At 64.7% G+C, this 27,200-nt stretch overlaps 4 protein-coding genes across 12 annotated transcripts; 2 read left to right on the plus strand and 2 right to left on the minus strand.

Annotated features, from left to right (window-relative positions):
- The first annotated feature begins 164 nt into the window (after nucleotides 1-164).
- Nucleotides 165-3,166, plus strand: TSPAN10 (tetraspanin 10). Its single transcript, XM_006270671.4, has 3 exons — nucleotides 165-477; nucleotides 1,754-2,343; nucleotides 2,622-3,166. Exons 1-3 carry the CDS (start codon nucleotides 349-351, stop codon nucleotides 2,980-2,982), a joined length of 1,080 nt encoding a protein of 359 aa, XP_006270733.3. The 5' UTR covers nucleotides 165-348; the 3' UTR covers nucleotides 2,983-3,166.
- Nucleotides 3,167-4,475: 1,309 nt separating this feature from the next.
- On the minus strand, nucleotides 4,476-16,373 carry PDE6G (phosphodiesterase 6G). 6 transcript variants are annotated; one of them, XM_059731993.1, is made up of 4 exons: nucleotides 16,349-16,373; nucleotides 5,597-5,836; nucleotides 5,118-5,158; nucleotides 4,476-4,765 (listed from the first exon to the last, which is right to left on the minus strand). In XM_059731993.1, the coding sequence occupies exons 2-4, from the start codon at nucleotides 5,749-5,751 to the stop codon at nucleotides 4,689-4,691; spliced, it is 273 nt and encodes a 90-aa protein (XP_059587976.1). In that variant the 5' UTR covers nucleotides 5,752-5,836; nucleotides 16,349-16,373; the 3' UTR covers nucleotides 4,476-4,688. The 6 variants fall into 6 exon arrangements, 5 of the variants coding, with proteins under 5 accessions (XP_059587976.1, XP_059587977.1, XP_059587975.1 ...); XM_059731994.1 differs by lacking the exon at nucleotides 16,349-16,373 and adding an exon at nucleotides 12,029-12,110; XM_059731992.1 differs by lacking the exon at nucleotides 16,349-16,373 and adding an exon at nucleotides 11,297-11,389.
- CCDC137 (coiled-coil domain containing 137) lies at nucleotides 12,218-14,643 on the plus strand. The gene is made up of 5 exons (XM_014602965.3): nucleotides 12,218-12,433; nucleotides 12,601-12,796; nucleotides 13,246-13,328; nucleotides 13,615-13,688; nucleotides 14,008-14,643. The coding sequence occupies exons 1-5, from the start codon at nucleotides 12,256-12,258 to the stop codon at nucleotides 14,230-14,232; spliced, it is 756 nt and encodes a 251-aa protein (XP_014458451.2). The 5' UTR covers nucleotides 12,218-12,255; the 3' UTR covers nucleotides 14,233-14,643.
- Nucleotides 16,374-19,124: 2,751 nt separating the features above from the next.
- On the minus strand, nucleotides 19,125-27,051 carry GPRC5C (G protein-coupled receptor class C group 5 member C). Of its 4 annotated transcripts, none has more exons than XM_059731997.1 (5): nucleotides 26,585-27,051; nucleotides 21,507-22,563; nucleotides 20,827-20,921; nucleotides 20,224-20,370; nucleotides 19,125-20,102 (listed from the first exon to the last, which is right to left on the minus strand). In XM_059731997.1, the coding sequence occupies exons 2-5, from the start codon at nucleotides 22,522-22,524 to the stop codon at nucleotides 20,070-20,072; spliced, it is 1,293 nt and encodes a 430-aa protein (XP_059587980.1). In that variant the 5' UTR covers nucleotides 22,525-22,563; nucleotides 26,585-27,051; the 3' UTR covers nucleotides 19,125-20,069. The 4 variants fall into 4 exon arrangements, with proteins under 4 accessions (XP_059587980.1, XP_059587979.1, XP_059587978.1 ...); XM_059731996.1 differs by lacking the exon at nucleotides 26,585-27,051 and adding an exon at nucleotides 25,320-25,609; XM_059731995.1 differs by lacking the exon at nucleotides 26,585-27,051 and adding an exon at nucleotides 24,089-24,164.
- Nucleotides 27,052-27,200: the final 149 nt, after the last annotated feature.

A 27,200-nucleotide genomic window follows, 5' to 3' on the forward strand; every position in this document is an offset into this window, starting at 1 on the left:
GAGGGAAACCCAAAGCAGGGCTAAGCTGCGGGAGCAGATTTCGGGGGCAGCAGGGTACAGCTCGAGCTGCGAGCAGCCCCTGGGGATGGCTAATTAGAAACACCGCACACCAGGGCTCCCTTTCTCTTTGCAGCCATTTAGGCAGATAGCCCTGAACTACGCCCAGGTGCGGAGGAGCCAGAATTGGTCCAGAGGTGCTGGGGCCTATTTAAGCCGTGAAATGTGACTTCTCACATGATTCCAGCATGATCGAGATATCTGCTCAGCCCCGGGGCTCCCCTGCCTCTGCTCCCACCCCGTTGCTTGTGCGGGCCTCTTGCTGACCAGGCCTGGGAAAAAAGCAGCAGGATGAAATTCAAACACAGGCTGGAAGCAATGCGAGGCAGGCTCTTTGGGCGCCCTGGTGCCGGTGAGCAGAAGGTTTCCCTTGGGGAGGTGACGGTGGAAGAGGATGAGAGCAGCTGCTTGCTACCCAAGGTAAATGCTAGGTCTGTGCTACAGGCTGGCTGGAGAGATGCTGGCTTAATGCATCTCCAGGGGCTGCTTTGTGCACCTGGATGCCCTTGGGTGGATTTGGGGGTTGCTCTCTACCTAGGAGGTGGGAAAGTTGCAAATACTCTGAGGAGCGATTGCACGCCTAGCACCCATCTTTTCCTCCTCGTCCCGAGGGTGCCGATTAGACCCGATTCCCCTGAAGCCAGATAAGACCCTCCAGCCCTGCCTGTAAGGCTCAAACTCTCACGAGCCCTGCAGCCATTAGCCCTGCTCTCAATCAAGGGCACAACGACTTCCCTGCCTGTACTGTCTCCCTCTGCTAATTGTCTAGCAACTAACCTCAGCCGGAGGCTTTGGGGACTGGGGGAGGCTTTAAGTCCTGTCCCCAGCTCCTGAGCTGGGCTCAGCATGCCCATGCTGCTCTGGCTAGCTGGGAAAAGCTTCTGTGCAGCTTTGTAGGGAGAAGGGCTAGTGATGGGAAGGCATGCACCCTGGGTACCAGTGCTGTGCCATCAGTGCTGGGTAAGGCAGGTGTAATCCCTGATGGACCTGTGCAATGGGGTAAAACCAGGACTAATGGCCAAGCTGCTGAAGATCCACTCCCTTTGGGGAGCACGGCCTGAGCCAGAGACATCTAAAGGAAGGCAGCTTTCTCTGGGAGGGCAGCCCCTCTTGGCTTGATTTTTACAGGGATCCTGTACTCTGAGCTGTCTGTGCATGGCAGCCTGGTGCTCTACAGCAGGGCATAGATGGGGCATTTCTTGCCCTAGGCACCTCTGATCTCTGCTCAGGCCCCTCCATGCCCTCCCACCCCCAGTTCTGCTGGGTCTATGGCATGGGCCTCAGCTTCGGAGGGTGTTAGGCTGCAGGGTGTAGGACCGGCAGGATGGGCTGCTGCAGAACCAGGACCGGGCGCTTCCAGCCATAGGAACCATTGCTCATTCCCAGCTTCCCCATCCCCTATTGTCCACGTGGTGCAGGACAGGACACGGGTTCTCCACCCCTGCATCTACCTGGATGCTGGGTCAGGGGCCAACCCCATGGTCTGGGAGCTCCACTTTAAACTGAGCCCCAAAGCCCTGTGAGGTCTCCCCAAGGGCTGGCTGCTTTTGGCATCCTGCCCGATGATGGGTTTGGTTTGGCATCTTCCTGGGACCAGAGCTGCTCATGCCAAGCCCCGGGGCCAGGGCTTCTGCAAGATGGAGTTCTGCTCGGGGTGAAGCCAACTGACTTGTTTGCTCTCTCTCCATCCCATCAGAGCCCCAGGCTGGGCAGGCTGTTCCCCGTGTCCCACCTCCGCGATGTCCTGTCCTTCTCTGCTGAAGACCCAGACACTGATGACACGTGTCTGGGGAAATGGCAGTGTCTTGAGCCACCCCTGGGCACCTGCAGCTCCTGTGTCCGGTACGTGGCCTTCAGCTGGAACCTCCTGTTCTCCATCCTGGGCTTGCTGACCCTGGCGGTCGGGATCTGGGGGCTCCTGGACAAGGAGTCGCTGCTGGGCGAGCGTGTCGGGCTCCTGGGCACGGACCCCATGCTCTTCCTGGCCCTAGTGGGGCTGGCGGTCAGCACGCTGTCCCTGGCGGGCTGTGCGGGGGCCCTCTACGCCAACGTCTGCCTCCTCAAGTTCTTCACTGGGGGCATCCTCACCTTCATGGCCATGGAGCTCCTGGGCGGGCTGCTGCTGTACGCCCTGAGGCACCGGATCAAGGACTCGCTGCGGGACACCATGCTGCTGGCCGTGCTGCGGTATCAGGATGACCTGGACCTGCGGTTCCTCATGGATGAAATCCAGATGGGTTTGCAGTGCTGCGGGGTGGAGTCCTACCGGGATTGGGAGACCAACCTGTGAGTAGCAGGCCTGGGGAGGACTCTTTTGGGTTGCTGAGTGGTTGCTGTGAAGCCTGAAATGACTTGGCTTTGGGAAAGCCACCTGTATGGGGTTTGGCTAGCATGGAGCACACTGCAGCTGGGCAAGCTGCTGTTGCATGGATTGTACAGGAGTCTTTGCAGCTGCCTACCATGCCCCTGGGCTCCTAGTCCAGTGCTGTGGGGAGTGGAGGCTTTACTGCTAGGATTGCTGCAGCTTGAGTGGACCTTCTCCAACCCACCTTGTCCCATCCTAGGTATTTTAACTGCAGCTCTCCCGGCGTCCAAGCCTGCGGCGTTCCAGCTTCCTGCTGCCTGGAGCTTCTGGGAAACGGGACCATCGCCAACTCGCAGTGCGGCTTCGGGGCCCTGGGCACGGCGGCCTCCGTGGCTGGAGGCACCATCTTCCTTGGGGGTTGCCTGCCCCAGGTGACACAGTGGCTCAACAGCCACGTGGGGGTGATCGGATCCTACTTTGCCTGCCTGCTGGCCGTGGAGGTTGGAAGCTTGTTGCTGGCCACCAAGTTGCTGGTGGATGTGGCTCTCGCTCATGCGGCGATCCAGACGACCCGCGGCACAAGCCCGGATCCTGGACTCACGGGGGAGATGGGAACTTGACTAGCTCTGCACAAGCTGACGCTGAACCTGAGGATCTTCAAGCCTTACCTACCCCGAATGCTCTGGGGTATGAGCCTTGCTCTCTGGATAATTGCAGAGAATGGCCTTTTAGCCTGTTGTGTGGAAGGGGGCTTTGCTCTGCTTGCACAGCTCCTCCGCTTTCTGAATAAACCTATGGACTGATTCAAGGACTCATGCTGTCTTGTGGGGGGTGCTTTCTCATTTTTCCTGACTCCACTTACCCTAGGTCCCTGCAGCTGGAGCAGTGGTGCTAGGAGCTGGGCTCTGCCTGCTGGGATGAACTCCTTTCTTCCAAAGTCTGAGCTTCCTTGCAAAAGGAGATGCCCTGTCCCTTCATGCCCTTGGCAGCATGTGGGGTGGCAGTACCCCAGCACCCTGGCTGAAGGGGCATAGCTGGTGGCTGGGGGTGCCTAAATGCCCGAGGGGTGAGGCTTCCCCTGTTTGAGGGAACAGCTGTGCTGCCTCCATAGGGAGGGTGGGGCTGACTCTCTCATTCCCTGGCCACAACATGGTCTGGTGGGGAGGGTCTCCCTTTTGCCCTGCTGTCAGGGGGGGCCCCCAAGAGCAGTCCCAAATGCACCAGCTCTGCTGATGGCCTGGCTCCTGCCTCAGGCCTCAAAGCAAGCTGTTGCGAGCAGGGCCAGACTCTGTGGAGAGGCTGATGCTGTAGCACTTTGCCCCCAGACACTCAGCCCTGCCCTGGTGCAACCGCCAGCGAGGTCATGTTTACCCAGACGGGCAGTGCAGGGTCTGGGCAATGACCCCCACCTCAGGCATGCCCAGGCTCTTGGGCTTTGAGTCCGGGACTGCTCCAGCCACTGGCTGTCCATGGACCAGCTGTACTGCTTATGCAGGGAGCTAAGCTGCTCTTCCTTTCTTTCCCCCAGGTGCAAATAGCTTTTCCAGAACTACAGCTCCAAGCACTCGCCCTCCCAGCCCCTTTTGTTCTCCTAAAAGGCACGGGCTTAAATTATACCCAGCACCCTTGCATTAGAGAGCCCAGCAGCTGGCTGCAGCAGGGCAAGGGCCATTTCTCTCCTTCCCTAGAGCTGGCTGCATTCAAGCACTGCTGCCTGCCCAGAGCTTGAGACGTGCTCAGAGATGGGAGGTGCCAGGGAAGCAGCCTCAGAAGGGACAGGTTCTGTGCAGAAAGGGGGTTAACTTGGGACACAGGTGGGGTGAGGGGATAATTTCTGTCCTGAAATGGCTTCTGGCAAGCAGCACCACACCATAAACCTGCCTCTCGAGCTGCCCTGATGCCCGCAGGGAGTGGCTGGGTCCAGCCTGCACGGCACTGGGCTCCAGGGAGCTGAGTATGGAGGAGGGCCCGGCTCTGAAGACCGGCCCTGAGGGTAGGGAACTCCAACGCCTGCAGGGCGAGGCCTGTGGAAGGGGCTCATGGCACGGGAACCCAGTGCTAAGGGGTCCAGCGTAGGGCAGAGCTGGAGAGAGAGACACAGACACGAGGCGGGTCCTACTGATCATCCTGAGTTTAATGCCGGCTGCTCTGATCACTACAAGCCTGGGGGACAGGGCTCGTTCGCTACAAGCCTGGGGTTAGCTCCTCTGGCAGCGGCGCGGCTGCAGTGCAGACACAGCTCCCTCTACCTACATAGCCAAGGCCATGATCTATGTGGGCGGCAGGGGGGAAAAAAGAGGTGCATGCCCTGTGCCCAGAGCGCTGCCTAGATGATGCCGTACTGAGCCAGCTCGTGGAGCTCCAGGTGACTGAAGGCTTCCCAGGGGCAGATCACGGTGATATCTGGAAGGGAAGGAATGAGAATGCCGGTGAGGGATTGCAGGCTGCCCAGGCATCACGCACGGTGCTCACACCAGCACCCATGCCTCCCCCATGCCCTTTAAAGCCCTGTAGGAGTGTTTGCCTCTTCAGAGAGATGGGGATCAAGGGGCAGGACGGGGTCTGGGCACACTGGTATTGCAGTGGGGAATGAGGCAGAGCAGAGGAGAGGGGTTGGACAGCACAGGATGCTGCTGCCCACGACTGACAAGTGCCGGCAGGGCTCAAGGGAGAGCGGGGTTGGCCCAGTGCCTGCCACAGGCTAGCGCTGCTCTCCCGTGTTCCCACACAGTCCCTGGGTCCCATGGCTTGGTACCTGTGCCCAGTCCTTCCATGCCAGGGATGTCGTCGCCGAACCTGCAGGCAAACAAGGGATGCATTCATCTCTCCAGCCTGGGAGCTCCCTCACCCCTGCCCCGGCCCAGCGGACACCACTGCTCGAGTCCCCTAGCACTGCCATGAGGGTGCAAAGCAGAGAGCCTGAGCACTGCCGGGGGTCTCCCTGGGATGGCAAGCTGCCCTGCCCACCCCTGAGCTGGCCACCTCTCCCTGGGCATCCCTGCTGCTCCGGCTTGCCCTGTGCACGCACCCTCGTCCCCGGGGGGCTAGGGCAGGGCACTTGGTGATGCAGCGAGGAACGGGTCCTGGCTGCTGGGGAGGGGTGTGCATGGCTCGGGCGCCAACCCGGGCAAGCATCCTGGACTGGCAGGTCCTGGCATGCTCTGCCTGCTGTGATGCTCTGCACCCCAAGGTCCCCCAAACCCCTGTTATAACAGAGCCCCTCCCCACACTTACCCCTGGACCCCCTTCTTGGGCGGTTTGCTCTTGAACTGCCTGGTTTGCCTCTGCTTGAATTTGGGGGGCCCTTTCCTGGGGGTGGCTGGCCCGCCAGTCACCCTGGTAGCTGATTTGAACTCCTTGTACTCCGGCTTGGGCGGCTCCAGGCTCATGGCTGCGGCAGGCAGTTAGCGGCTGGCGTGGTCACCCTGGCTCCAGGTTGTAGCTTCTCCTCAGATGCAGCTCGGCTGGTCACACCTGCGGGCACAGGGAATTTGCTGCATGGGGGCTGCGCGCTGCCCTCCTGGATCAGCCTGGGCTTTGTGGGCTCAACCACAGCCCCCCGCTAGAAGAGGGCTGAGTGCCACGTTGGGGCTGCAAGGCTGGGCATGGATGAGGCATCTGTCCTTATGCAGCAGGGCTGTGGTCCTGCCATGCAGCAGCCTCGTTTGCCCTCTGGCTATAGCTGTGCTTTCTGGTCCCTGCACCAACCCCCACGGCCATGCTAAGAGATGCAGCCCGAATAGGAGCCCCCGAATCGCTTGGACCAGGTGCTGGCGTCAGTGCATGGTAACGGGACCCTCCGTGCCCGTGCGCTGGAGGCTCCGTGTCCAGCCGTGGGACGGGGACCCACCCCCGCTGCAGTGCCGAAGGAAAGTGCCTGCAACCTTGGAATTAGCCCAGCTCAGACCATTAATCTCATTACCGCAAAGGCACTGAAGGGCATCCATGGACCAACCTGGGTCTGTGGACTCGAGCTTCTTCCACCCCAAAACCATTTGCTTACAAATACCGGCTGCTTCCCCCTGCCCACCCAGCCAGGGTTCAGAGCCCGCCGGGCACCCGGGGCAGCTGCATCCCAGGGGCTCTGACTGCTTTACCCTGTCCGAGAGTGGGAAGGGGCTGAATGGATCAGCAGCACGTGGAGGTCTGCCCAGCACGGGGTGCTAAGTGCCCCGCATGACCAGATCGGGCCACGTGCGTGGCGGATCACATGGACCCCAGCTTGTTGCCAGCACCTGCGAGCCACGTGAGGTCAAGGGCAAACCAGAGCCTCGCTCTCTGCTGCGCCAGGGCCGGGGTCCCGGTCGCCCCTGCAGCCACGGGTGGGCGAGCCTGGCATCCCTCTGACTTCAAAAGTGCAACAGGTAACGCACAGACCTCCCCCACCGACGCTGCCCTCTGCATTTCTCCTCCTTGGGCAGGGAGCCCAGCTCCGACGCACAAACAACTCTGCCCCTGCCACGAGGGCCGGCAACACGGGCTGCCGGCTCGGTGCCCGGGCAGCTGGACTTCCCCGCGGCCGAGTGAGCAACCAGGAGGCGGCAGCAGAAAGATGCCGGGAGGTCACCTCGCTTATCGGCTTGTGTGGCACGAGGGGGAACCGCTCAGTGAAAGTAGCAGATTTAAAGCCAATCCCAGGGAAAAGCCTTTCCATAATGAGCAGCCAAAGAGCAGGAGCTGGGTGAGAGTCATCGAATCCTAGAAAATGAGGGTGGAAAGGACCTCGGGGGTCACGTCTAGTCCAACGCCCTGCTCCAAGCAGGACCAGCCCCAACTCCATCATCCCAGGCAGAGCTTTATCAAGCTGGGCTTTAAACACCTCCAAGGATGGAGATGCCACCACCTCTCTGGGGAGCTTGTTCCAGAGCTTTACTACCCTCCTAATACCTAACCTCAGCTTCCCTTGCTGCAACTTGAGCCCACTGCTCCTTCTGTCATCTTCCCCCATTGAGACCAGTCCAGCTCCGTCCTCTTTGCAGCCCCCCTCCAGGGAGCTGAAGGCTGGTATCAAATCCCCCCCTCGGTTTTCTCTTCTGCAGACTAAACCAGCCCAGTTCCTGGGAGCGCAGGCACCCGCAGGGAGAGGGAAAGCATAAGCTGCCAGGCTGCAAGGCGCAGCTGCCCAGAGAGCACAAGGCAGAGTCCATCCCCCAGGGCTACAACCACCATCCCTGCCCTGCCCCAAATGCAGGCCTGCCCCCACCAGTGCATGGACAGGCCACGTGCTGGCTCCACACAGCCCCAGCCCGGTGCAACTGTGGTGGGGGGGACACGTTGTCTTGCCATCTGTCCCGACAGCACCACATCCCCCCTGGGACCTGCCACAGGGGAGAAGAGCCAAACTGTCCCAGCCAAGACCCTCATCCTGGGTGCAAACCCCAGCACGTCTGCAAGGGAGGAGCCTTCCAGGCAGGACAGCCCCAGAGGTATCTCCAGGCAGCCAGGAGCTGCAAGCTTGGGGCAGCTTCTCAGCTGGGAAACACGGAGGGGAAACCATGGGGAGGTCGAAACGTTGCCTCGTTCTTGACACAGGGGTCCTGTTAGGAAAGGCGTCCCCGCTAACACCGAAACGGGCCCCGGGGAAGGCAGCCATCTCGTTTCAGTCGTGGTGCAAACTCTCTGCAATTCCCCCTCGCAGTCTTCTCCCACACGGCCCCGAACCGAGCACGGTTACCTGCTCAGCTCCCAGTCAGGGCCCCGTGCTGGTCCCCAGCTCCCACGAGCCTCCACCCTGCACCCATCCACATGGCCACCCCCTCTCCCCTGATGCTGCCCCTCCCTGCCTGCCAGGCCCCTTGCTAGCTGCTAAGCCCAGGGACGCACAGGGTGAAGGTGACCTTGGGGGCAGAAGCTGACACCCATGGCTCGGAGGCCACCTCCCCCCTGCACTGATCCCGTCCCGTGTCTTTAGGCACTAAGCTCCTCAGGGCTCTTACGCTCAGGCCGGATGCCCGCACGGTGCCTAATGCCCTGCACAGGCCCATGAGGTCACTGGGTGGCAGCAGGAAGAGCCGCAAGGCCCCCGCGCCTAGCATCCAGTGCGTGCGTCATCCCAGCGGGAACGCTGCGACCTGTGTCCAGGTCAGGATTGGGGGCAATGTCAGCTGCCCCGTCCCCCCCTCCTCCCCTGGCTCAAGGGCGCTCTGCTCATCTGCATCAGCAAGCGTCTCTCTCACCTTTAAACCCCCAGGTGGGCAACGTCTCCAGCCCAGGGGGCTACAGGCACCGCAAGTCAGGGCTTCGCTTCCCACTTCCCCTTGTCTCGGGACTGGCAGCACTCAGGCAGCTGGCCGGGTCAGCCCCAGGGTGGAGGATCCCCACAACCCTTCCCAGCAAGGCTAACGAATGTGCACTTGGCAGTCCCAAGGGGATGGGATCTCTCGGCATCTCCCCTGCTCCCACCACCACCATACACGCCTGGGGGACCCTCCACTGACTGCCAACCCGTCCCTTGGCAAGGGCTCCCCTCCCAGGCCCCCCTTCCACCGTGCCCCTGGAGATGGAAACACCGGTTCCGGGGCAGGGGAACTGAAAAGGAAACGTGCAGAAACATGAAGTTTGGACCCTTACTGCCCGCCCTGGTAATGGGGCACCTGGCCCCCCACGCTGCCCCGAGGCAGGTGACAGCTTGGCAGAGCCCAGCTGAGTTTTCCACCATCCCATGGATTTCGACGTGGCTTTTGTGCAGGGCCCCATGCAGCAACACGGGGTGGCGCGAGGTTGATACCCCGCAGCCCTCTGCAAGGGGAATGGGAACCAAGGCAGCCTGGGAGCTCCTGCCGTGCTATACCAGGCACCCCCCACAGCACTATGCCTCCGAGTCCCAATGCCTTCACCCTGCTGAACTCACCCTAAAGCTCAGCGTCAAGTCCTAGCTCCCTGTGCCCAGGAGGAAACACAGCCGCCCCTACCGGTGGGTGACACAAGGGCCGCCTGAGCGGACAGACAGCAGACGCTGGGAGCGGATAACTGCCACGATCAGGGCACTGCCCTCGCAGGGGGATACTCACCCTGGGCAGCTGGTTCACAGGGCTAGCAGCTCGTGGAGGGCCAGAGCTCCAGTCCACGCTCCCCGTCTGCGATGGCCTGGAGTCCTATAGACACTCTGGATGGGTCCGGGGGCCCAGGGATTTATCCTGCTCCCGCGTAATAGGATTATGACCCTTCTTTTTGAAAGGGGTAATCTGGCGTCCTCTGCAATGATACGTGCGTGGCCGGGGGGAGGGGGCCGTGCATGTGCATCAGAGGGGGTTGCCACAGCGTTCACGCACCAGCTGCTGCCTGCTTTACTGGGGGTTGTAGGGGCCAAAACGCCACCCTAAATGGCCTCAGCTTTGCCCCAGGCTCAGGGCACTTCCAAGCCTCCTTTCACTTGCAAACTGCCCATGCTGGCAACCAGGCACCTGGAGCGGACTGCATTGAGTCTGCTTGGATGGGGAGCCTGGGCCAAGTCTTGCAGCCCCTGGGGTACAGGGAGGGCACCCCAGCATGCATCCCACACACCCGCACCGCTATTGGGGCCCCACCAGCTGCTTCTCCAATTGCCCTGGACACAGCTCCCTTGTCACCAGGCGCTTGCTAAGTCAAGGCAGAGATGTCTGGGAAGGTGGGCAAAATGCCCTGTATGCAGGCCCAACAGCAAGGGGCATGCAACACACCTGCTCCACTCTGCTTCAGGCACGTCACAGCCCCGCTCCTGGCTATTTGGTCACGAGGTGGCCTCCACACCCCAGTACTGACCGGATTCTGCTCTATGCACGGACAGCCTGTGCCCCAGAAAGCAAACCACGTGCGAGCCACAACACACAGATCTGGGTGCACGATGCCAGCCCGTGTCTTGCCCCCGGGGCCTTACCTGCTGTGCCACCTCGAGCAGCAGGGACATCACCAAGCATCTGGGCTCTGGCAGGCTCAATGCAGCGGCCTCCTCCTGACCGACCATGGCTGGTGTGGGGCCCAATTCTGTAAGCAGCGGCGAGTCCTGCAGGTCCCAGCAGCTCTTAACCAGGCTCAGAGTCCTTGGTGATGTGCCTTGGGTGCCCTGGCTTGGGTGCCCCACGCTCTCCCGGTCTGCCTTCTCTGAGCTTTCCCCTTAATCCCCTTGCACTAAAGCCATTATAACAGGCCTAAGCTAGGCACATTTTAATTGAACTCCAGGCCTCTCTGCTAATTATCCTGAGCTCGACTACAGCAGAGAGGCTCAGCCCTGGGCAGGAATGTTTGCAGCGGGGCTGGCTGAGCTGGAGGTCCCGGCAGCCCTGCTCATTACCGAGGCCATCCAGAGATCTGCTACCAAACACTGCTCAGTAACGACCCCGGCTTCACAGGACAGGTCCCAAGCTGCAGCGGGGGCTGGGGAACGAGTACATTAGCCAGCTCACAGCTGCCCTCAGACCCCCTGCGGGGCTGGGCATGGCCTTTCCAACCTGCACCAGAGGCGGGCAGCATCCACACAGCGACGGTTAGCAAGCAGGGAGGAAAGAACTGCAGCACCCGAAACGCCAGCCTGGGAGGGACGTGAGTTGCAGGGATGCCGGCAAAGAAGGGCCAGGCCAGGCCTGGCGCGACGGGGAGGGACTGTGTGAGGGCACGGCACCGCAGGCTGCCTGGAGGCCTTACATGACCCTCAGAGCAGCCCAGACGTGGATGGACGGGGCGCCCGCCTCACGGATGCAAGAATCCCTACGCTCGGCGCCCGCCGAGGACTCTGGAGGTAGGCACGGCCCCCAGGGGCTCAGGGCACCGAACTGCCAGCTCGCTGGACACCCAGCCTCGACACGAAGCCAGAGCAGGCAAGGCAAGACATACTGCGGCAGCGCCACGAGCAGGGACCTGCCGCGCCAGGCACTGGGAGCGCAGAGAGGCTGCACGCTCAGGTCAGGATTTATTCCCGCCTCGCTTGCACCGAGCCATGCAGATAAATAAATAAATAACCTCGCCGGCGTGCAGAGCCCCGGGCCCCTCCCGAGTCCGTCTGGGGCAGGGGCGCCCGCGGGCAGAAGGGGGGCCCCCGAGGCGGCACCAGGGCGTCAGTCCTTCTTCATGCGGAGCCTGATCTCCAACTTCAGCACCGCCTTGATGCTCTCGTCCTGGACGTGCTGCTCCACGGCGGCCAGGGCCCGCTCCCCGCCGTCCCGGTAGTGCTGCAGCAGCTCCTCCACGTAGGCCAGCCACACGCAGTTGTGGCACCCGCTCATGCAGCAGTTCGTGGGCGGGAGCAGCGTGGGGGGCACGGAGAAAGGGCCGGGCCCGTCCTTCCCGGGCGCCGGGGCCTCCTGGGAGCAGGGCTCTGCCTCAGTGTGGCCGGGGTCCGTCTCGGCCGGGCTGGCTGGGAACCGGCGGAGGCCGCGGTGCAGGGGCAGGACCCGGGGGGCGCCGCTGTAGCGCGGCCAGCGTCCCTGCTGGGGGAGCGCACCGGGAGTGACGGGGCCGGCTGGCCACAACCCCCCAGCCTTGACCCCAGGACATGACCCCCCCAGCCAATGACAACCCCCAAAAGTACCCCCACCCCCTGCCTGGACCCCCCCCCCTTTACACCCTGCCCTTGGCTCTCCCAGCGCCCCTGCCCCAAAATGCTCCCGCTCCCAGCACCCCCTCCCCTAGCCGACCTTTAACCTTTAGGATCCCTTCCCTCAAGCCACCTTTGCCCCTTGCCCTTGCCCACACCTGGGTCCCGGCCGCCAGGCGCCGGCAGCCCGCGGCCGCCCCCCGCAGCAGCATCCCAACCCTGGCAACGGCAGCCAATCAGAACGCCACTTCCGCACAACGGAGGACCAATGGGAGCAGAGGGACCAGGCAGGGGGCGGGGCTCCGCGCGCGGCGGGCCAATGGGGGCGGGGGTTAAAGGGCAGCAGGAAGTGTTGCGCGGGGCCGCCACGTGGGTGGGCGCCGCCATGGGGAAGCGGCCGGCGGCGCCGGGCCCGGGGGGTCCCCGATCGCGGGGCCGCGGCCGGGACCGGGACCTGTCACCGGGGCGGGCGGAGCAGCAGGATGTGCCCTACCGCCTGCGCGAGCTGCTGCGGAGCCGGGAGCTGATGCGGAGCCGGCAGGGCAAGAGGCGGCGGCGGGCAGGTAACGGGGCCGGGGCCGGGGCCGCCCATCCCCGGAACGGCTCGCAGCCGGGCGGTTGCCCCAGGGGACTCGGGAATGGGGTGTGTTGGGGGCGGGTCTGGGTCTCCACCTTGGCCCTGCCGGGGGTGGGGGGCAGCGTGGGCATCGCCTCCCCCTTTGCCCCGCAGAGCGGAAGCCGAAGCCGGCGGCCCAGGACGACATCCCGGTGCCCAAGTTCAAGCGGCGCAAGCGGGAGCCGGAGGCGGCGTTCGTGCGGCGCATGGAGCAGGAGGCGCGGCACGTGCTGTTCCTCACCCAGAACCAGCTGCAGCGCCAGCCCGAGAAGCAGGAGCCGGCCCGGGAGAAGTCTGCCCGGAAGAAGGAGTATGTCCGGCACCGCGCGTCGCCCGGCAAGGGCTGGGGGGCAGGCGGGTCTGCCCCAGGACGGTGGCGTATTCGTATTGCCCCCTGCGGCAGGGACCGCGTGCTGCCTCGGGGCCGTCACCCCGGGGGACGGGGGTGGGGGTGTATCCTAACCCCTTTGCATCCCGGAGCACGGAAAGGAAAGGACGAAAGCAGCTGGTTGCCAAGGGGCCAAGTTGCCCCCCTTGCCCCTCCCCTGGGGCAGGCTCCCAGCACCCCGGCCCAAAACACTGCTCCCTAAACCAGCCGTGGGCCCAGCTGAGCCCCCTCCCCTGCTGGAAACCAGTTCTCCTGGGCACTAAAGCCCAGCAGCACCTCACCCGGGTGGCAGCAATGAGACCGGGCTGCCGGGGGCAGAGCGCCGAGCCCCCCTAACTCTGCCCTGGCTCTGCCTCCCCCTGTGCCCGCAGGTTCTGGAACAAGCGGCTGGATAAATTTCGGAAGAAGAAAGCAGAGAAGAAGGCAGCGATGCTGGAGCAGACCCTGCTCCAAGGTAGGCAGCGCCAGGCTGGTATGGTCTGGGCAGCTGGGGCGGGTCAGGCAGGGAAGGAAAGCGGGACCCACAGTCTCATGCTGGTCCTATGGATGCAGGGTCCCGGCTTCCCCCTGAGAAGCGGCTGCATTTTGGCACGGAGGGAGCTTTGCTGTAGGTGCCCAGGCACTACGGTGTTTCGGGGCAAGAATCGCCAGTGCCGCGGTGCGGGGTGGGAGCGAGGGGATGGGAGCTCTGGCTGTTCGATGCCTCCAGTGACCCCTGCCTTCTCCCCTCTGCCCCACAGACCCTGTGAAGTTTGGGGAGGTGGCCCTGCAGCCCCCAGTGCTCACAGCCAGGCCCCGGAAGAGCACAGACAAGGTGAGCTGTGTCCAGACCTGACTTAGCAGCCCGGCTTGGTCAGGACCCTCGGTACCAACCTGCAGCTCTGACACCTGACTGTCGATACCTCCTGGTCCTACCCAGCTACCCCTCCCTGCTGCCCCAGGTCAGGCCTCCAGGCAGGAGCTACAAGCCAGATCCCTTCTGGGTTTTGGGGTCACCCACTTGCTGTGGGGATCGGGACGCTCCTGCCTTGGGTGACTGGGTTCCTGGTGTCTTAACTGCCGGGGTCTGTCCCTGCAGACTCAAACCTGTTATCCCTTAATGGGCCTTAAGTCCTGGCTAATCTTCCCCACAGGCCGGTCAAAAGCGGCTCCTGCTGACGTCTCTGCTGGGCCCTGGGCACGTGCCCCCCATGCCCAAACCTGCCCCTGTGTCCCTGGCACGCCAGCGCATCTTGGAGGAGGAGAGGGAGAGGGTCATCCTGGCCTACCGGCGCCTGAAGAAACTCAAGCAGCAACAGCAGCAGCCGGAGCCATCTCCCGGCCGCCCTGGCAAGGGCACGCGGAAGAGCCTGCTATGAGCCCTGGGGCTTGACTGTCTCAGACAGAGCTGGGAGGGGACTAAAGGGGCAAAACTGGGGGTCTCCGTGGCCCTGTTTGCTTGTTCCTTGCAGCCTGGAGCTGGGTGGCAGCAGCAGTCACCTGCTTGAGGGGAAGCTAAGGGACATCTGGGCGCAGAGCTGAGCTCAGCAATGACTAGAGACCTCCATACCTGTGCCGAGCTGGGCAGTGGGACACTCCGTGCCTGTCTCCTACTGGGAGCTGGCCCTGCTGGGGGTCTATCACTACCGGGGCATGGGGCCCTGCTGCTGGAGAAGTGATGCCATGGGAGCTGGTCTCCTGGTGACAGCCTGGAGCTGAGGCCGGGAGCCCCAGGCACCCTCAAAAGTTTCTGGCTGCGTCTGCCGGGTGGAATAAAGGCATCAATAGCAGGGTCTCGTCCTCTCCACTACTACCGGCTTCAACCGTCCTGCGTCCCTAGTGCCAGCAGGTGGCAGCCTGCACCCGCTGTGGCCAGCGCCAGGCTCCAGGCACGGGGGCTGACATTGGGATGTTGCACCCGCGGGTCTCGCACCTGTAGCTGGCACCCTGGCCCACAGGAGATGGGGATGCTGCTGGGTCGGATCCTTGGCTGGGGGCTGTGCTCAGCTTCCCTGTGCAGCGTCGGGGCTGGCTGCAGACTCTGGGGCACGGCTGAGCTCCCACTTGACACCAGTGCCAGGCAGCTACTTCCACCAGCAGGGAGGCGTAGAGAGGCTCCAGACCTGGGGACCTAGCTGCACAGGCCCCTGGGTCTGTTGTTGCAGCCTTCGGCCCCAAGTCACCTCTGGTCTACTAGTAGTTTTCACGCTGTCCTAGCCCTCCACCAAGAGCGACGGGCAGCAGCGCCTGGCACATAAGGGCAGCCTGCTGCGTGCAGCTTGGTCCCTGCCTGAGCTACTCTGGGGCAGCCTTGACCGGCTTCTTCCCCCGGCGCTGACCACAGGCCAGGCACTGGTAGTTGCCCTGCACAGACCAAGCTCTCAGCTCCAAGCCATGGGCCTGAGGGCTGGATCACTTACCCTGCCCCCCCCGCCATAGATACCCAGACATGTTGGCATGGGTTCTGCACTACCTCTGCCTGCTCTGCTCAGTCCATCTTGGTCTGGGCTTGGTCCTGCTGGCAGCCTGGGCCCCATCCCAGGATTTGGAAGCCCGGCCCCAGCAGGGAGGTGACGGAGAGATTTCCAGCCTTGGCAAACCCCAGAGCCTGCCCCTTCTCGCACGGGCACACAGGGCTCCTTTCACAGCAGCTGTTTGCGGAGTGGTAAGGTGACACCCGCCCTCCGCGCTGCAGGAAGAAGGACAACCTGGGCTGGGAGCAGCTGGTGTGTGGGGCCCTGGCCTGGCAGGCTGGGGGACCTGGTTTCAGCCCTGCTGTGGGGTCTGCAGCTCCCTGGGCTGCAGCCCCCGGCACCTGCTGCACCCCCACCCCAGGGCTCCCACCACAGCCCCCAGCATTTGCCTGGATGCAGGGATCACCGAGCATCTGCCCCGTCCGGCTCCAGGCTTTCAGGAGGTGATAACCTCCCTGCTCTATCTTCCCATCAGACTCATAGCAGACAGCTCAGGGTGGGGGAGCAGCGCTTGGGGCAGGGGCTGTGCAACCCACACAGCACTGTGGGCCAGCACACCTGCCTGCCATCCCCCAGCGCCTGCGCTCATTCACCATGAAGCCAGCACAGGCCACTGCTTCCCAGCGAGCCTGCCCTGGTATGAGGCAGATCTGCCAGAGCCTCCCCTTGGCTCGGGCAGGAGTGACCAGCACGGACACGGTCCCCTGGGCAGGAGTGGTTGGTCCAGCGCCCCTCCAGCTGCAGCTGGCATAGGGATGGCGCAGACAGTCAGCCACAGCACCCACCTTCACACATCCTCAGCTGTCCAGGGGTCCCCTCTGCCCACGGCTTGTCCCCCGTGGGGGGGAGCTGCTCTGCTGGCAGCCGGTTTCTTCCTTTCTGCCATGAGACCAGGCCCCTTGCCCCTGCCCAGAGCCCCCACATCAGCCCCCGTGTTTGCACCAGCACAGCTTGGCTGCTGGAGGGACCTGCTTTTCCCAGGGTGGCAGCCTGCCCCTTGCCCCCAGGTGCTGCCACTTACCTGGAGCTGCCTGCAACCCTCCTGCCAGGTGCGGTGGGGAGTGGGCAGATCATGCACCCAGCCCTTTCTCACCTGCAGGCCCTTGCCACACCTGAGCTTCAACAGGGGAGGTCTCTGTCCCGCTCAGTACCCTGGGCCTGTGACCCCTGCCCTGGGATATCCCGGCTGGCCCTGCAGGCACCCATGCCTGTGCACACGTTCCCAGACCAGCAGCTGGGAGGTGGGTGCAGGCACTCCTCTCCTTTGTGCCCCCAGGCACACAGGTGCGTGGCTGCGTGTGTGGCCACTGAGCTGGTGCAACGGGGTGGGATGCTGCCGCTTTCGTTCTGCAAAGCTCTAGAGCCGGCGGCGAGGCCTGGCCCACCCCGGTCCCCCCCGGCAGATTCCAGCGCGGGCGCCCACACTTGCAGGGGGAGTCTGGGGAAGCCGCTTTGCTTCACCTGCCGCCGTGGACAAAGGCAGTGCTGTTCAGCCGGCCCCGCCGCCATGCTGAGCGAGCACCGGGCTTGCACAAAGAGCTCCTGTTGGCGGCCAGTGCCCAGCCCTGCCCCGCTTTGCCTGGCTGGAGCGCTGCTCTGGCCTGGCCTGAGAGGTGGGGAAGGGCTGGGAGCCATGGGGCAGGCTGGTGTCCCTCGCACCCCAAGGCCCAGCTCCGGGTTGTGGTCATGGAGGGCTGTGCCTGGCGTTGCACCCAGGCCGGGCTGGGCAGGGGACACAGCTCCATGCCCAGTCCCTTTCCCTCCGGCGTGGGCCGGGCTGGCAGCTCCCCTGCAGCAGCTGCAGGAGCAGCCGGAGACCTTGGGCTGCCAGGAGGGAAGGGAGCCACATCGCTCGTGCCCATGTCTGCGGGAGCCGCTGGCAGTGCCCAAAGCCCAAGGGCAGGCAGGGCAGGGCAGTGCGCGGGCGCCGGGCCAGGGGCAGGGGATACTGCACCCTGGCAGGTGGGAGCACAAGGAGCTGGAACCCACCCCAGCCTGCCCCCGTCGGCACCCTGCCCCGGCTATGAGCCCCCACTGCAGACTCACACTGCCTTGCAACTCCCGCGGTGCAGCTTGCACCACAGCATGGTCGCCCTGCCCCGGGCAGCGCCACGACCACGCTAGCTCGCCACGCCATCTGGCACCACGTGTGGCCCCTGATCCTGGGCTCCTGCCCCGCGGGGCCACAGCGCTGCAAACCCCGGGCAGCTGCTGGGCCGAGACCCCCCCCTCTCCTCCACTCCTGTGCCCACGCTCAACCGAGTGAAAGGGCAGCAGCTTGTTTACGAAGCCCAAGGAGATTAGACACGGGGCTATTGCCTGGATACGGCGCGCCTGGCAGGGCCCAGGGCCAGCGCCGTGCTCGGGGGGCAGTGGCCGTGTCCTTGGGAACCGGAGCAGGCAGGTCCTGCCTGGCTACTCAGCTGTTAATGGCTCACCATTTCCCCCTGACCCTGGAGCAGCGGGGCTGAGCCGCTGGACTTGGCGTCACAAGACGTCCAGGAAGCCGCTCGCGGCCGCGCGGCTCCTGCTGGGCTGGGAGCCACGGGGGAGACGAATGCAACCAGGGTCAGGGCAAAGTCCCTGTTCCCATGTACACGAGAGATAAGGTGGCGATGCCCAGCCTGGCACAGGGAGTGCATCCCGGCCGGGCTGGGCTTTGGCCCCTTTGCATTGAGGAAGCACCTGGAGGGCTGGGCAGACGTCAGGGCAGCCAGGGCTCTCCGGGCCTCGGTGCCCTGAGAATCGGGCATGGGGGGCCAGCCCCAGCATGAGCCCCACGGGGCAATGAGCTGCCAGCAAAGGGCCAGCAGCACGGGGCGGACCAACACGGCTGCCCCCAGCAGCCCCGATCCTGGCACCTGCCTGATGCAGACTGATCTCTGCCCGGCCCAGCCCTGCTTGCTCCAGCTCCCAGCTCTTATCTCCTCGGTGCCAGCTCCCCGGCGGGTTACTCAGTAACCCTGGGGCAGGGAGCAGCTGGCGTGCAGGGGAATCACCCCTGTCCGGGCCTGGGGGGACCGTGGGAGCGGTGGGCTGATAGCTGGACCCACCGCGAGTCTGGGGAACAGGAGCAGGCAAAGAACAAGGGAAGGACCCAGGCGTCCAGCCCCAGGGAGCGGGTCCCCAGGCTCCCCTCAGAGCCCAGGGCAGACACCTCGTCTCTGGGGCTGGCGCAGCCCCCACACCCCCTCCCTCCGCTCTCAAGGAGGAAGAGGTCACCTGGCTCCTGCGCCGGAGCTGGAGGCACTCAATAATTCATGGCGCCGGCCGCAGGCTTCCTGCCTGGCGGGGAAAAAAAAAAAATCACTGCAGAGGGGGAAAGACAATCCGGGCAGAGACGGCACCCAACCTTGGCATATCTTCTGCCCTGCAGCCCCCCCAGCCCTCCCCAGGGCCCAGGCTGCTGGCTCCACGAGCGCTCGGGGGGCCGAGTGCAGCAAGTTTGCTAGGTCTCAGCCCGTCCATCCCTCCAGACCCAGAACTGATGGGTCTCCGCCGGGCTGACTGCACCACGCAGCCTTGGGGAGGGGAAGGGGAAGAGGCTGGAGGGACGGAGGAGCCTTAAGAGCCCCCCAAAAAGAAGCAGAGGCTGGGATCAGATGGCGCCTGGCTCTCGGGGCGGCAAGGCAGAGTCTGGGAAGGGATGGTGGGCAGCGTGGCTCTACCAGGGGGGCAGGAAGCTTGATGGGGCTTGCAGCCGGTCCCCAATAACCCCGGGAGAGGGGGGGCCTGTCTGCTCCGTGCCTGGCTCCCAGCGCTCCCCGAGCAGGCAGGGAAGACACAGAGCCACAAAGGAAAAAACCCGTCGGCTTTATTACGCGTGGAGTCTGCCCTAAAAAAAGAGAGAGAGAAAGCCCAAAGCCCCCCCGAGGGAGAAGATAACAGCCCCCACCCCAGTCCCTGCTCGCTGACACTTGTCCCTGTGGCCCTTCACACGCCTATGACGTGCACACACGTGGGCGGCCCCGGGGCATCGGAGCTGGATGGGGTGGGGGCTGCCCTGGGGACAGACATGCTTGCAGATACAGCTTAAAAAAAACCAAATTGCCAGGACAGGAGGAGCCCTGGCAGGAAGGCACTGAACACTGCGACCGCAGAGAAAGGCTGCGGGGCTGTGCGGGGCAGAGGCCATCTCGGCCTCCTTGCACTAGGATGGTGCTTTCTCTCCCCAGGCGGGGAGCGAGCTGGGACGGGGAGCTCGGTGCTGTTAGCTCCGCTTGGCAAGAGGGGGAAACTGAGGCACAGAAGGCGGCGGGCGGTGGCAGGGCTCCTAGGCCTGATTAAGGATGCTGCCTCGTGCCTGCCTCAGCATGGCATGGGGCTTGGCACAGGGGAGTCAGGGGGACCCAGTGGGTCCTAGGACAGAGTGGGGAGGGCTGCCCGGGCGGCCCCCGGCTCAACCCCGCGAAGGCACCGACAGATCCTGGAGTCCTTCCTAGGAGCAGCTCTGCCCTCGAGCCCCCGGGTCCCTGCTGGGGGGGCTCAGGGGCGGTTGCTGGGGTCCAGATGCCCGGTGAGGCAGTCTATGGCTGTTGCTGATCCCGGTGGAAAGGCCGTTCATGTCCGGGATGGGCTCCGGGCTCCTCCCGGGCTGGCTCTCAGTCTTGGTTTCAGCCCTGCCGGGCGCTCCAGCATTGACCCCTGGCATGGCTGCAGTGGGCAAGGGGGAAGGCGCGGCTCGGCAGCCCCTCCGCAGAGGAACGGGGCAGGCGGCACTGCAGGATTCGGGGCGCAGGCCGTTACCACCTGCTCTTGCCATACGGGGACTGCGTCTGCAGCGGAGGGAAAGAGGTCAGGACACGGCTCATGCTTTGCCTGGGGTCAAAGATCAGAGCCGGAAGTTCCCGGCTTCCAGCCGCCCGCCCGCCCCGTGGCCGCCCCATCGTCACGGACCTGCTGGCCCCTGCCGTCCTTGGGGCCCGCGGCTTGCCGGGCCTGGGCGGCGTAGACGTCCTCGGCACGCAGGGTGGAGTTGGCGCTGCCCATGGCCAGGCTGTTGGCTGTGGCATGGGGCAGGATGACATCGTAGGGGCTCTCGGGCTGCCGGCGGGACAGAGGCAGGCGGTGAGCGTGGGACAGAGCAGAGACCCCCATGCCCACAACGCTCCCCGGGGCGAGCTCTCCGGGCCAGGCTGGGTTTGGCTCCGGCCGGGTGCAAGGCAGCCTGAGCGGCTCGTCCCAGCACAGGGAAAGTCCTGGCATGGATATACAGGAGCACCCCCAATGTCCAGTGCCAGATGTGTCAAGGAGCCTGCCACTTCAGACAGAGAGCTTCTTGGAGGCAGTTGGGCTGTCACGAGAGACCCCCTTCGTCCCCCAAAACCTCTCCCTGCATGCTCTTCCAGTAGCAGGGCCCCAGGCTGGCGGCCGAGCTGCCCCCGCATCGGCACATCCTGGCGCGCCAGGATCCAGCTGTGCCCCGTGATCGAGCGGTGCGGCAAGAGCTCATCCATCGCACTGGAAACCCCCACCCACCCCGGGGTGGGATTCACTCACAGGCCCTTTGTGCATCAGAGCCATCTCGGTGGGCTGGTACACGCTCGTCAGGAGCTGCCCGTTGTAGCCGCTGTACGGGGACACGGGCTTCTTGGCTGCAGAGAGAAGATGTGGCGCTGAAAGCCGAGCCAGTGGCACTGAGCACAACTCGTGGCAGCCCCAGGCTTGGACCAACGCAGTGGGCAAGTTCCCGGCCGCAGGGAAGACCGTCGTTTTGTCGCCAACAGACCCTGCCCTGCGAGACCCCTCGGGGCTGCAAGCTGGGCCAAACCAGGGGCATCTCTGCCCTTGCAGCAGCCCCTGGCCCAGCAACATGCCAGCCTCTCCCTGGCTTTGGCTGCGCCCCCGCAGCGGGTGCCGTTAATTGCCCAACAAAGCAAACAGGCTCTAACGAGCTGACTCATCCAGCAGCAGCTGGGGACCTTCCCGCAGCCCCACTCGTCCTCCCCGCAGGCTTTGTCTCCCCTGGCAGCGGTGAGGTCAGGCTCCGCCGCCCGCGCAGGTGTCTGCGTTGGGCTGGGGGAAGGTGCGGGCATGCGTGGGCCGGCTCGGTGATCCTCCCGGGGCATGGAGGGAGGATCTCGGCTGCAGGCCTGGGGTGAAGAGCGTCTCCAGCCCGGCAGCGCCGAGCGGCACTCGCCGACCCCAGGCACGCTGCCCCCAGCCCCTCTGCTCCCTACCTGAGGCAGGCTCGTCCATGGAGAAAGCCTTGTTCTCCACAAACATGCTCTGAGCCTTGTGCTCCTTGAGGATGGTCTCGTAGCCCACGCCCCGCGTCGGGTACCCGTCGTCCTCGTAGGTCTGCTCGGGGCCCGGGCGCGTCACGTGCGTCACCTCGGGGATGGCGTAGAGCAGGAGGAAGACGCCAGCGTTGGCAACGAGGGCGACGGCCAGCGTGGGGTCGTCCCAGCCCGGCGTGCCGCGCTGCCGGTTGCCGTAGACGTACATGACGATCCAGACCACCCAGATGGCTGCCGAGAGGGCAGCAGTGAGGAGGATGAAGACAGCGTGCTTCCTCCAGTGCGCGTGGCGGCCACACAGCGGGGGCCAGGCTGCCACGAAGGTGGCCAGCAGCAGCAGCATGACGTAGAGCAGCGCCAGCACGAAGTCCTCGTTGGCCACAGCGCAGGGGTCCGGGGTGGCACCCCCGTTCCTCACCACCGTGATGAGCAGCCACTCAGCGTTGATGATGGCCTCCACGGCCGCCAGCGCCACGGCCACTGCGAAGGTGGCCCAGCCCCGCGGCGCCCGGTTGCGCCGTGCCAGCAGGTTGAGGCTGAGCGCGTGAGCCAGCAGGCAGGAGAAGCAGGCAGCAAAGAGCACGCCAAAGAGGAAGCGCCGGGCGGCGCAGGTGGAGAAATCCCGGCCGACCACGAAGGCGAAAGCCAGGCAGAAGAGCCCGAGGGTGCCCAGCAGGAAGAAGACCTGGGTGCCCACCAGGCTCCGCTTGCGGGGGTCCTGGGTGAAGGGCAGGCTGGCCACCAGCACGATGGTGAGCACGAAGCTGGTCACGATGCCCAGGCTGGCCACGGCTTCCACCGCCACGCCCCAGGGCGCCGACAGGTTGCACAGAGCGTAGTACAGTGGTGACAGCTCCTTGCCGCAGCCCGACGGGGCCGGATCCGTCGCTTGGCCCGCGGCCGGGAGGAGCAGCGCGAGGCTGGCCGTGCCCAGCAGCAGCAGCCGGGTGGCCACCATCGCTGGCGCTCGGTGTGGGGGTGCCACGAGCCTCAAGTCCTAGGAGGGAAAGGGGAGAGGTGGGTGTCCCGGGGATGGAGCACAGCGGAGCAGGACACCGCAGCCGCCCACCCCCTCCCTTGCTGGTTCCCAGGCTCGGAGGAGGATGCTGGGGCTCCCGAGGGGCCTTGCAGGCCCTGGGAATCTGGAGTCCCCTGGCTGGGCCAGCTCCCGGGCTGGGAAAAGTGCCCAGGTCCTGCAGAAGGAGGGAAGACCCCACTCCCCTACTTGTTGCCCCCCACTGCCGTGGTTTCTTAAGTCATGAGCTCAGCTGGAGCCCTGCAAAGGGCACCGGTGCCGCCATCCCCTGGGCTGCTGGCTTTGTTTCTAGACAACTTGGAGACCAGGCGAGAGGCAACAGGCCGTGCCCCAGTGCCGAGCCGCCCCCACCCCTCCCGGTCCGGGCGTCCCCAGGCTGCCCGGGCGGCAAGGACTGGCTTCTCCGCTGGGCACTGGCACTGCCTCTGCTCCGCCGGGGCCTCAGGAGGATTCAGAGAGAGCACAAACACGGCGCCTGCCTCCCTTACCCACCCAGCACCCGCAGGGAGCAGCCGCTCTACCGCCTCTGAGCAGAGCCCGGCACGGTGCAAACCCCGGGCAAGGAGAGTCCCTGGCACGGCTGGAGCATCCCGGCGCCCAGGCCTCTGCCCCGAGCTGCCCCGTCCTGGGTGCAGGAGGGAGCGTGCGAGCGTTTCTGGCCAACACTTCCTTCCACAGCACCCGCCAGCCCCCCCTGCCTGCCCAGGGCCCGGAGCCCAGCCGGGGTCACTGCAGCCTGGCAGAGGCTCCGGTGCTGTGCCCAGCACCCCTCCACCCTCTCCGGCCGTCTCCCCACCTGCCCAGCCCAGCTGTCCGGGTCGGAAGCGTCGGGGCAAGGACACCGGATCCGGAGAGGCTGCGTCATGGCACCAGATCGTCCCGGCTTGCCCCAGTCTGGGTGGGGAAGTGCACCCCGCAGGGGAGGGGGCGGGCAGGAGGGGAAACTGAGGCAGGAGGAGGGAAGCCCTTCGCTGGCAGTCGGGTGACCGACTGGGAGGGCCCCGGGCAGTCTGCCTCACAGCCCCCGTTCTCCCAGCGCCGGAGCCCACCCCAGCGCTGGGCAGAGCCGGGGCGTCCTCCCCGCACCCCGTCTGCGCCAAGCCCCGAGCACCCGGTGCCGTCAGAGCCGCGTCCTGGCCCCCAGCCCCCTCCCCCCTGCTAGCCCCGACCCCATCTCACTTACCCACCCGAGCCCCTGCCCCCAGAGCTGGGCGAGAACCGGGGCGTCCCGGATCCCGCTCCCCCCCGGGCTGCAAATCCCCGCTCCCCCCTGCAAACCCACTGGATCGCTGCCCAACCGGGCTGCAAATCCCCGCTCCCCCCTGCAAACCCACTGGATCGCTGCCCAACCGGGCTCCCCTGCAAGCCCCCTGCCCTCCACAGCTGGGAAACAGCCCAGGCGTCCCGGCTCCCGCCCCTGCAAACCCCCGGGGTCCGCGCGCTGCCGGGCTGGGGGAGAGCCGGGTGCCCGGCGCGGGGCGCTCACCTGCCCGGGGCCCGGGGCGGCTCGGCCGCGGCTGCTCGCATCGCGCTGCCGGCGGCTCCTCCCGGGCCAGGTGCGGCCCCGCCCCGCCCCGCCCCGCGCCGCGCGCAGCCCCTGCCCTGTGCACGAGTTGTATTTGGGACGGGGGGGTGAAGTGTTTGCAAAGGAAGCAGCTGCGCCCGCGCTGCACCCTCGCTCTGTGTCTCGCCCCCCCAGACCGTTAGGAAGACGGAGGGAGCAGCTGTGGGGGGTACAGGTCATCACAACTTGGGGTCCCGAGTGACTCTTGCCCGCGCCCCAACAGCCCTAAGGGCACCGCTGCAGAGGGTCTCCCCGCCGTGCTGCACCCCGGGGTGAGGACCCACTTGGGCGACCCTGGGCGAGACACGGGCGCTGCCTGGCTCGTCCCTTTCTGTAGGGTCTACGAGTGCGGCCAGCTGCCAGGTCTCAGCCCAGCTCGTCCCTCCACGCTCCTGAGCGTCTCCCCTCTGCAGACCCTACGCCAGGCGGGAGCGGGGCGGACGTGCTCCAGGAGCCAGGCCTGGCCCAGGCGTGGCGGGGCCCCTTCCACAGCCTCTCCTGCAGGGTTGGGGGCAGGGGCAGGTCTGTCCCCATTTCCAGACAGGCTGGACAGGTTTGGCCAGGCCTGCTCCGCCCCGGGGATGGGACTGGCAGGCTCCCGGGAGGCCGCCACCACCCAGGGGACCCAGCAGCTTGCGGCGCCAGGCCTGGGGGCCCAGCAAGGCTGTGATCTGGGCACTCGCCAGGGGACCCAGAGCCTCTGTCCTGGCCTGGCATGGCTATTTCGGGAGCGTGAGCTGCTCGGAGAGGCATGCAGGAAAAAGATCAGCCCTCGCTGTGAAACAAAACCCGGGCAGCTCCAGGGGAAGGGGAGGGCAGAGCTGGGGGCAGCAGGGCCAGGCAAGGGTTAAAATGGAGCGACACCCGCTGTCCCCCCCATAATCCGTTCCCCTGAGCCTGGTTGTGCAGCCAGACCCCGTGCCACCCCCTAATCTCTGGCACTGTGTTGGGTTTCCGGCCACAGCGCCGCCCCCACCGCAGTCTTTCTTGACACCGTTTTGCTTTTAAGCAGAGCTGCAAAGGCCACAGTGCCCAAGCCAGGAGGGGCAGTGGGAGCCGGGCTCCAGGGAGGCTCCCAGGTGTGCGCGCACACATGCACACATACAGATGCACACACACGTGCACGAATGCAGCCCAGGATTTCCCCCCTCACCTCAGTTTCCCCATGTGGGCTGGGGGTGTTGCAAGGCGCGGAGGCAGGGTGTTCGCATGCTACAGCCAGGGCAGGGCCCAGCCGGCCGTGGCACTGCTGTCCATCGATGGATTGATTGACCACACTGGGGAATTTGGGCTGGTTGGCGAGATCCAGCAGCGACAGGCGCCGGTGTTCCCAGCCCTGCCCACAGCCCCTGGGGGCAGCTGAGGGGCTTTGGGAGCCAAAAAAACCCCCCTCTGGCGCCTGCCCCCTCCCTCCGCTGCCGGCACAAAGTGCTGACCCATCACCCGGACCTGGCGAGCGTGAGAGGCCAGGCCACACAGCTTCCTCCACGGTTTCCTTCCGGAGCCTGGAGCTGGTTTATTTTCTCAGAGGCTGACTCAGGGCTTCACCTAACACGGGGCCCATTGCCCGCTCCTCCCATGGCTGCAGCCCCCTTCGCAGGCTGCTGCCCACCTCGCCGGCTTCCCGCTGCCCATGGGATCCTCCGTGCCCGCTCTGCTTCTCCCGAGCCCTAAAAGGCCAAGATCTCCAGGGTCTCCCATCTCCAGCCAGTTGCAGCGTGCAAACCAGACCCCTCGGTGCTCCTGTGTTATTGGATGTGACAAGGAAAATCTGTGCGAGGCCAGGGCCGGATAAGAAATACACGCCCCCCCTTCCCACCTCTTGGCAGGGGGACAGAAAAGACAGGTCCCCCTGCTCTAAATCCACCTTCTCGGGGCACCTTGCACGGCCTGGTAGCCCTGGGCGGGCTGGTTTCTGGCTTGGCTCCGGGCTCCATTGTTGTGGGAACAATCCCTTTGTCTGTGTGAAGCTGGCAGAAAGGCTCACCTTGCCCGGGAAGCTGCAAGATTTGGCCTGGAAATGAAGGGGAGGCGTCTCTGGGCCTCGTCTGTGCCTCTCAGGGCTACAGCTTCCAGCGCTGGCACCGATCCTGCAGGAGCTGGTGCTGCCCAGAGCCCGGGCTCTTGCTGGGTGTTTTGCAGATGCTCTGTTTTCCCCTCCATATGAATTAAAAATACAACCCAGAAAGCCGGCAAAAATCACAGTCCTCATTAGGAGCAAATATTTGAATTGCAGCAACCACCAACCACTGCAAAGTCCCCGCTGCCTAGAGGGGCAAGATACCTCCGCAACCCGTGCCTGGTCTAGGGAGGGAAAGGTGGACGCAAAGTGATGTGGCCAAGGCCACATGGGAAGTCAGTGGCAGAGGGTGTGGGATCATGGGAGGAGCAATTCTGTGTATGCAGAGCCTCACTCACCTGCTTGTCGGGGAAGTTGCGCCGTTCCCTTCAAGCATGGGGATTGCCGGCCCTGGCTCTGCTCTGCCGTGTCGTCAGGCTCCGCTTAGCTGCAAAATGGGAGACGCTGGCTCGTTTCCAGGCCACAGTCCCAGCCATTTCCAGGCTGCTGTCGGAGCTCCCCCACAGCTCGGAGCCTCGGCCTTAGCACAGTGATCCTCAGCCCGTGGCAGCTGGGGGTGCACGAGCCTCTTCCAAGAGTGCTTGGGGTGCCACGCCACACCACGTCCTGCCACGCCGGCACTGCGAGGCGTGCAAACAACGTGCACGAGATGAACCCTGAGACATCCAGCAGGCACGCGCAGTGTTTAAAACATGCTACTGTTTGCATGCTGAGTCCTCCTGGCACTTTCCTCGAGTCAAAACCAGAGGGAAAGCTTGGAGCTGGCGTTTTCCGAGGGGAGCCTGGAGTCGATCAAAGGTGCCTTGAGTCTAGATTGGGACGTTACAGGCGAGATACATGTATAGCACAAGATTTCGTGGGCTGAAGCTGGCTTCATCCGCTGCCTTGCGTCTCCTGAAGTTGTGCTGCATGGTCTCGGGGTCTACCCTAGTGTGGCGCATGTTTTTCGGCACA

This window comes from Alligator mississippiensis, chromosome 8 (genome assembly GCF_030867095.1).
Source record: "Alligator mississippiensis isolate rAllMis1 chromosome 8, rAllMis1, whole genome shotgun sequence".
Lineage (NCBI taxonomy): Eukaryota > Metazoa > Chordata > Crocodylia > Alligatoridae > Alligator > Alligator mississippiensis.

Bases quoted from the DNA above. Each gene is read 5' to 3' on its own strand.
- TSPAN10 (XM_006270671.4), top strand. From the start codon at position 349: ATGAAATTCAAACACAGGCTGGAAGCAATGCGAGGCAGGCTCTTTGGG. The intron at 478-1,753 runs GTAAATGCTAGG...CCATCCCATCAG, and splicing joins GCAGCTGCTTGCTACCCAAG to AGCCCCAGGCTGGGCAGGCT. The intron at 2,344-2,621 runs GTGAGTAGCAGG...GTCCCATCCTAG, and splicing joins CGGGATTGGGAGACCAACCT to GTATTTTAACTGCAGCTCTC.
- PDE6G (XM_014602966.3), bottom strand. From the start codon at position 12,082: ATGCTGCTGCGGGGGGCGGCCGCGGGCTGCCGGCGCCTGGCGGCCGGG. The intron at 11,761-12,028 runs GTGTGGGCAAGG...CTCCCCCAGCAG, and splicing joins GCCTGGCGGCCGGGACCCAG to GGACGCTGGCCGCGCTACAG.
- CCDC137 (XM_014602965.3), top strand. From the start codon at position 12,256: ATGGGGAAGCGGCCGGCGGCGCCGGGCCCGGGGGGTCCCCGATCGCGG. The intron at 13,329-13,614 runs GTAGGCAGCGCC...TCTGCCCCACAG, and splicing joins GGAGCAGACCCTGCTCCAAG to ACCCTGTGAAGTTTGGGGAG. The intron at 13,689-14,007 runs GTGAGCTGTGTC...TCTTCCCCACAG, and splicing joins CCCGGAAGAGCACAGACAAG to GCCGGTCAAAAGCGGCTCCT.
- GPRC5C (XM_006270669.4), bottom strand. From the start codon at position 23,467: ATGACGCAGCCTCTCCGGATCCGGTGTCCTTGCCCCGACGCTTCCGAC. The intron at 20,371-20,826 runs GTGAGTGAATCC...TCCCGCCGGCAG, and splicing joins CTCTGATGCACAAAGGGCCT to CCCGAGAGCCCCTACGATGT. The intron at 20,103-20,223 runs GTCCGTGACGAT...CCTCCGCTGCAG, and splicing joins AGGACGGCAGGGGCCAGCAG to ACGCAGTCCCCGTATGGCAA.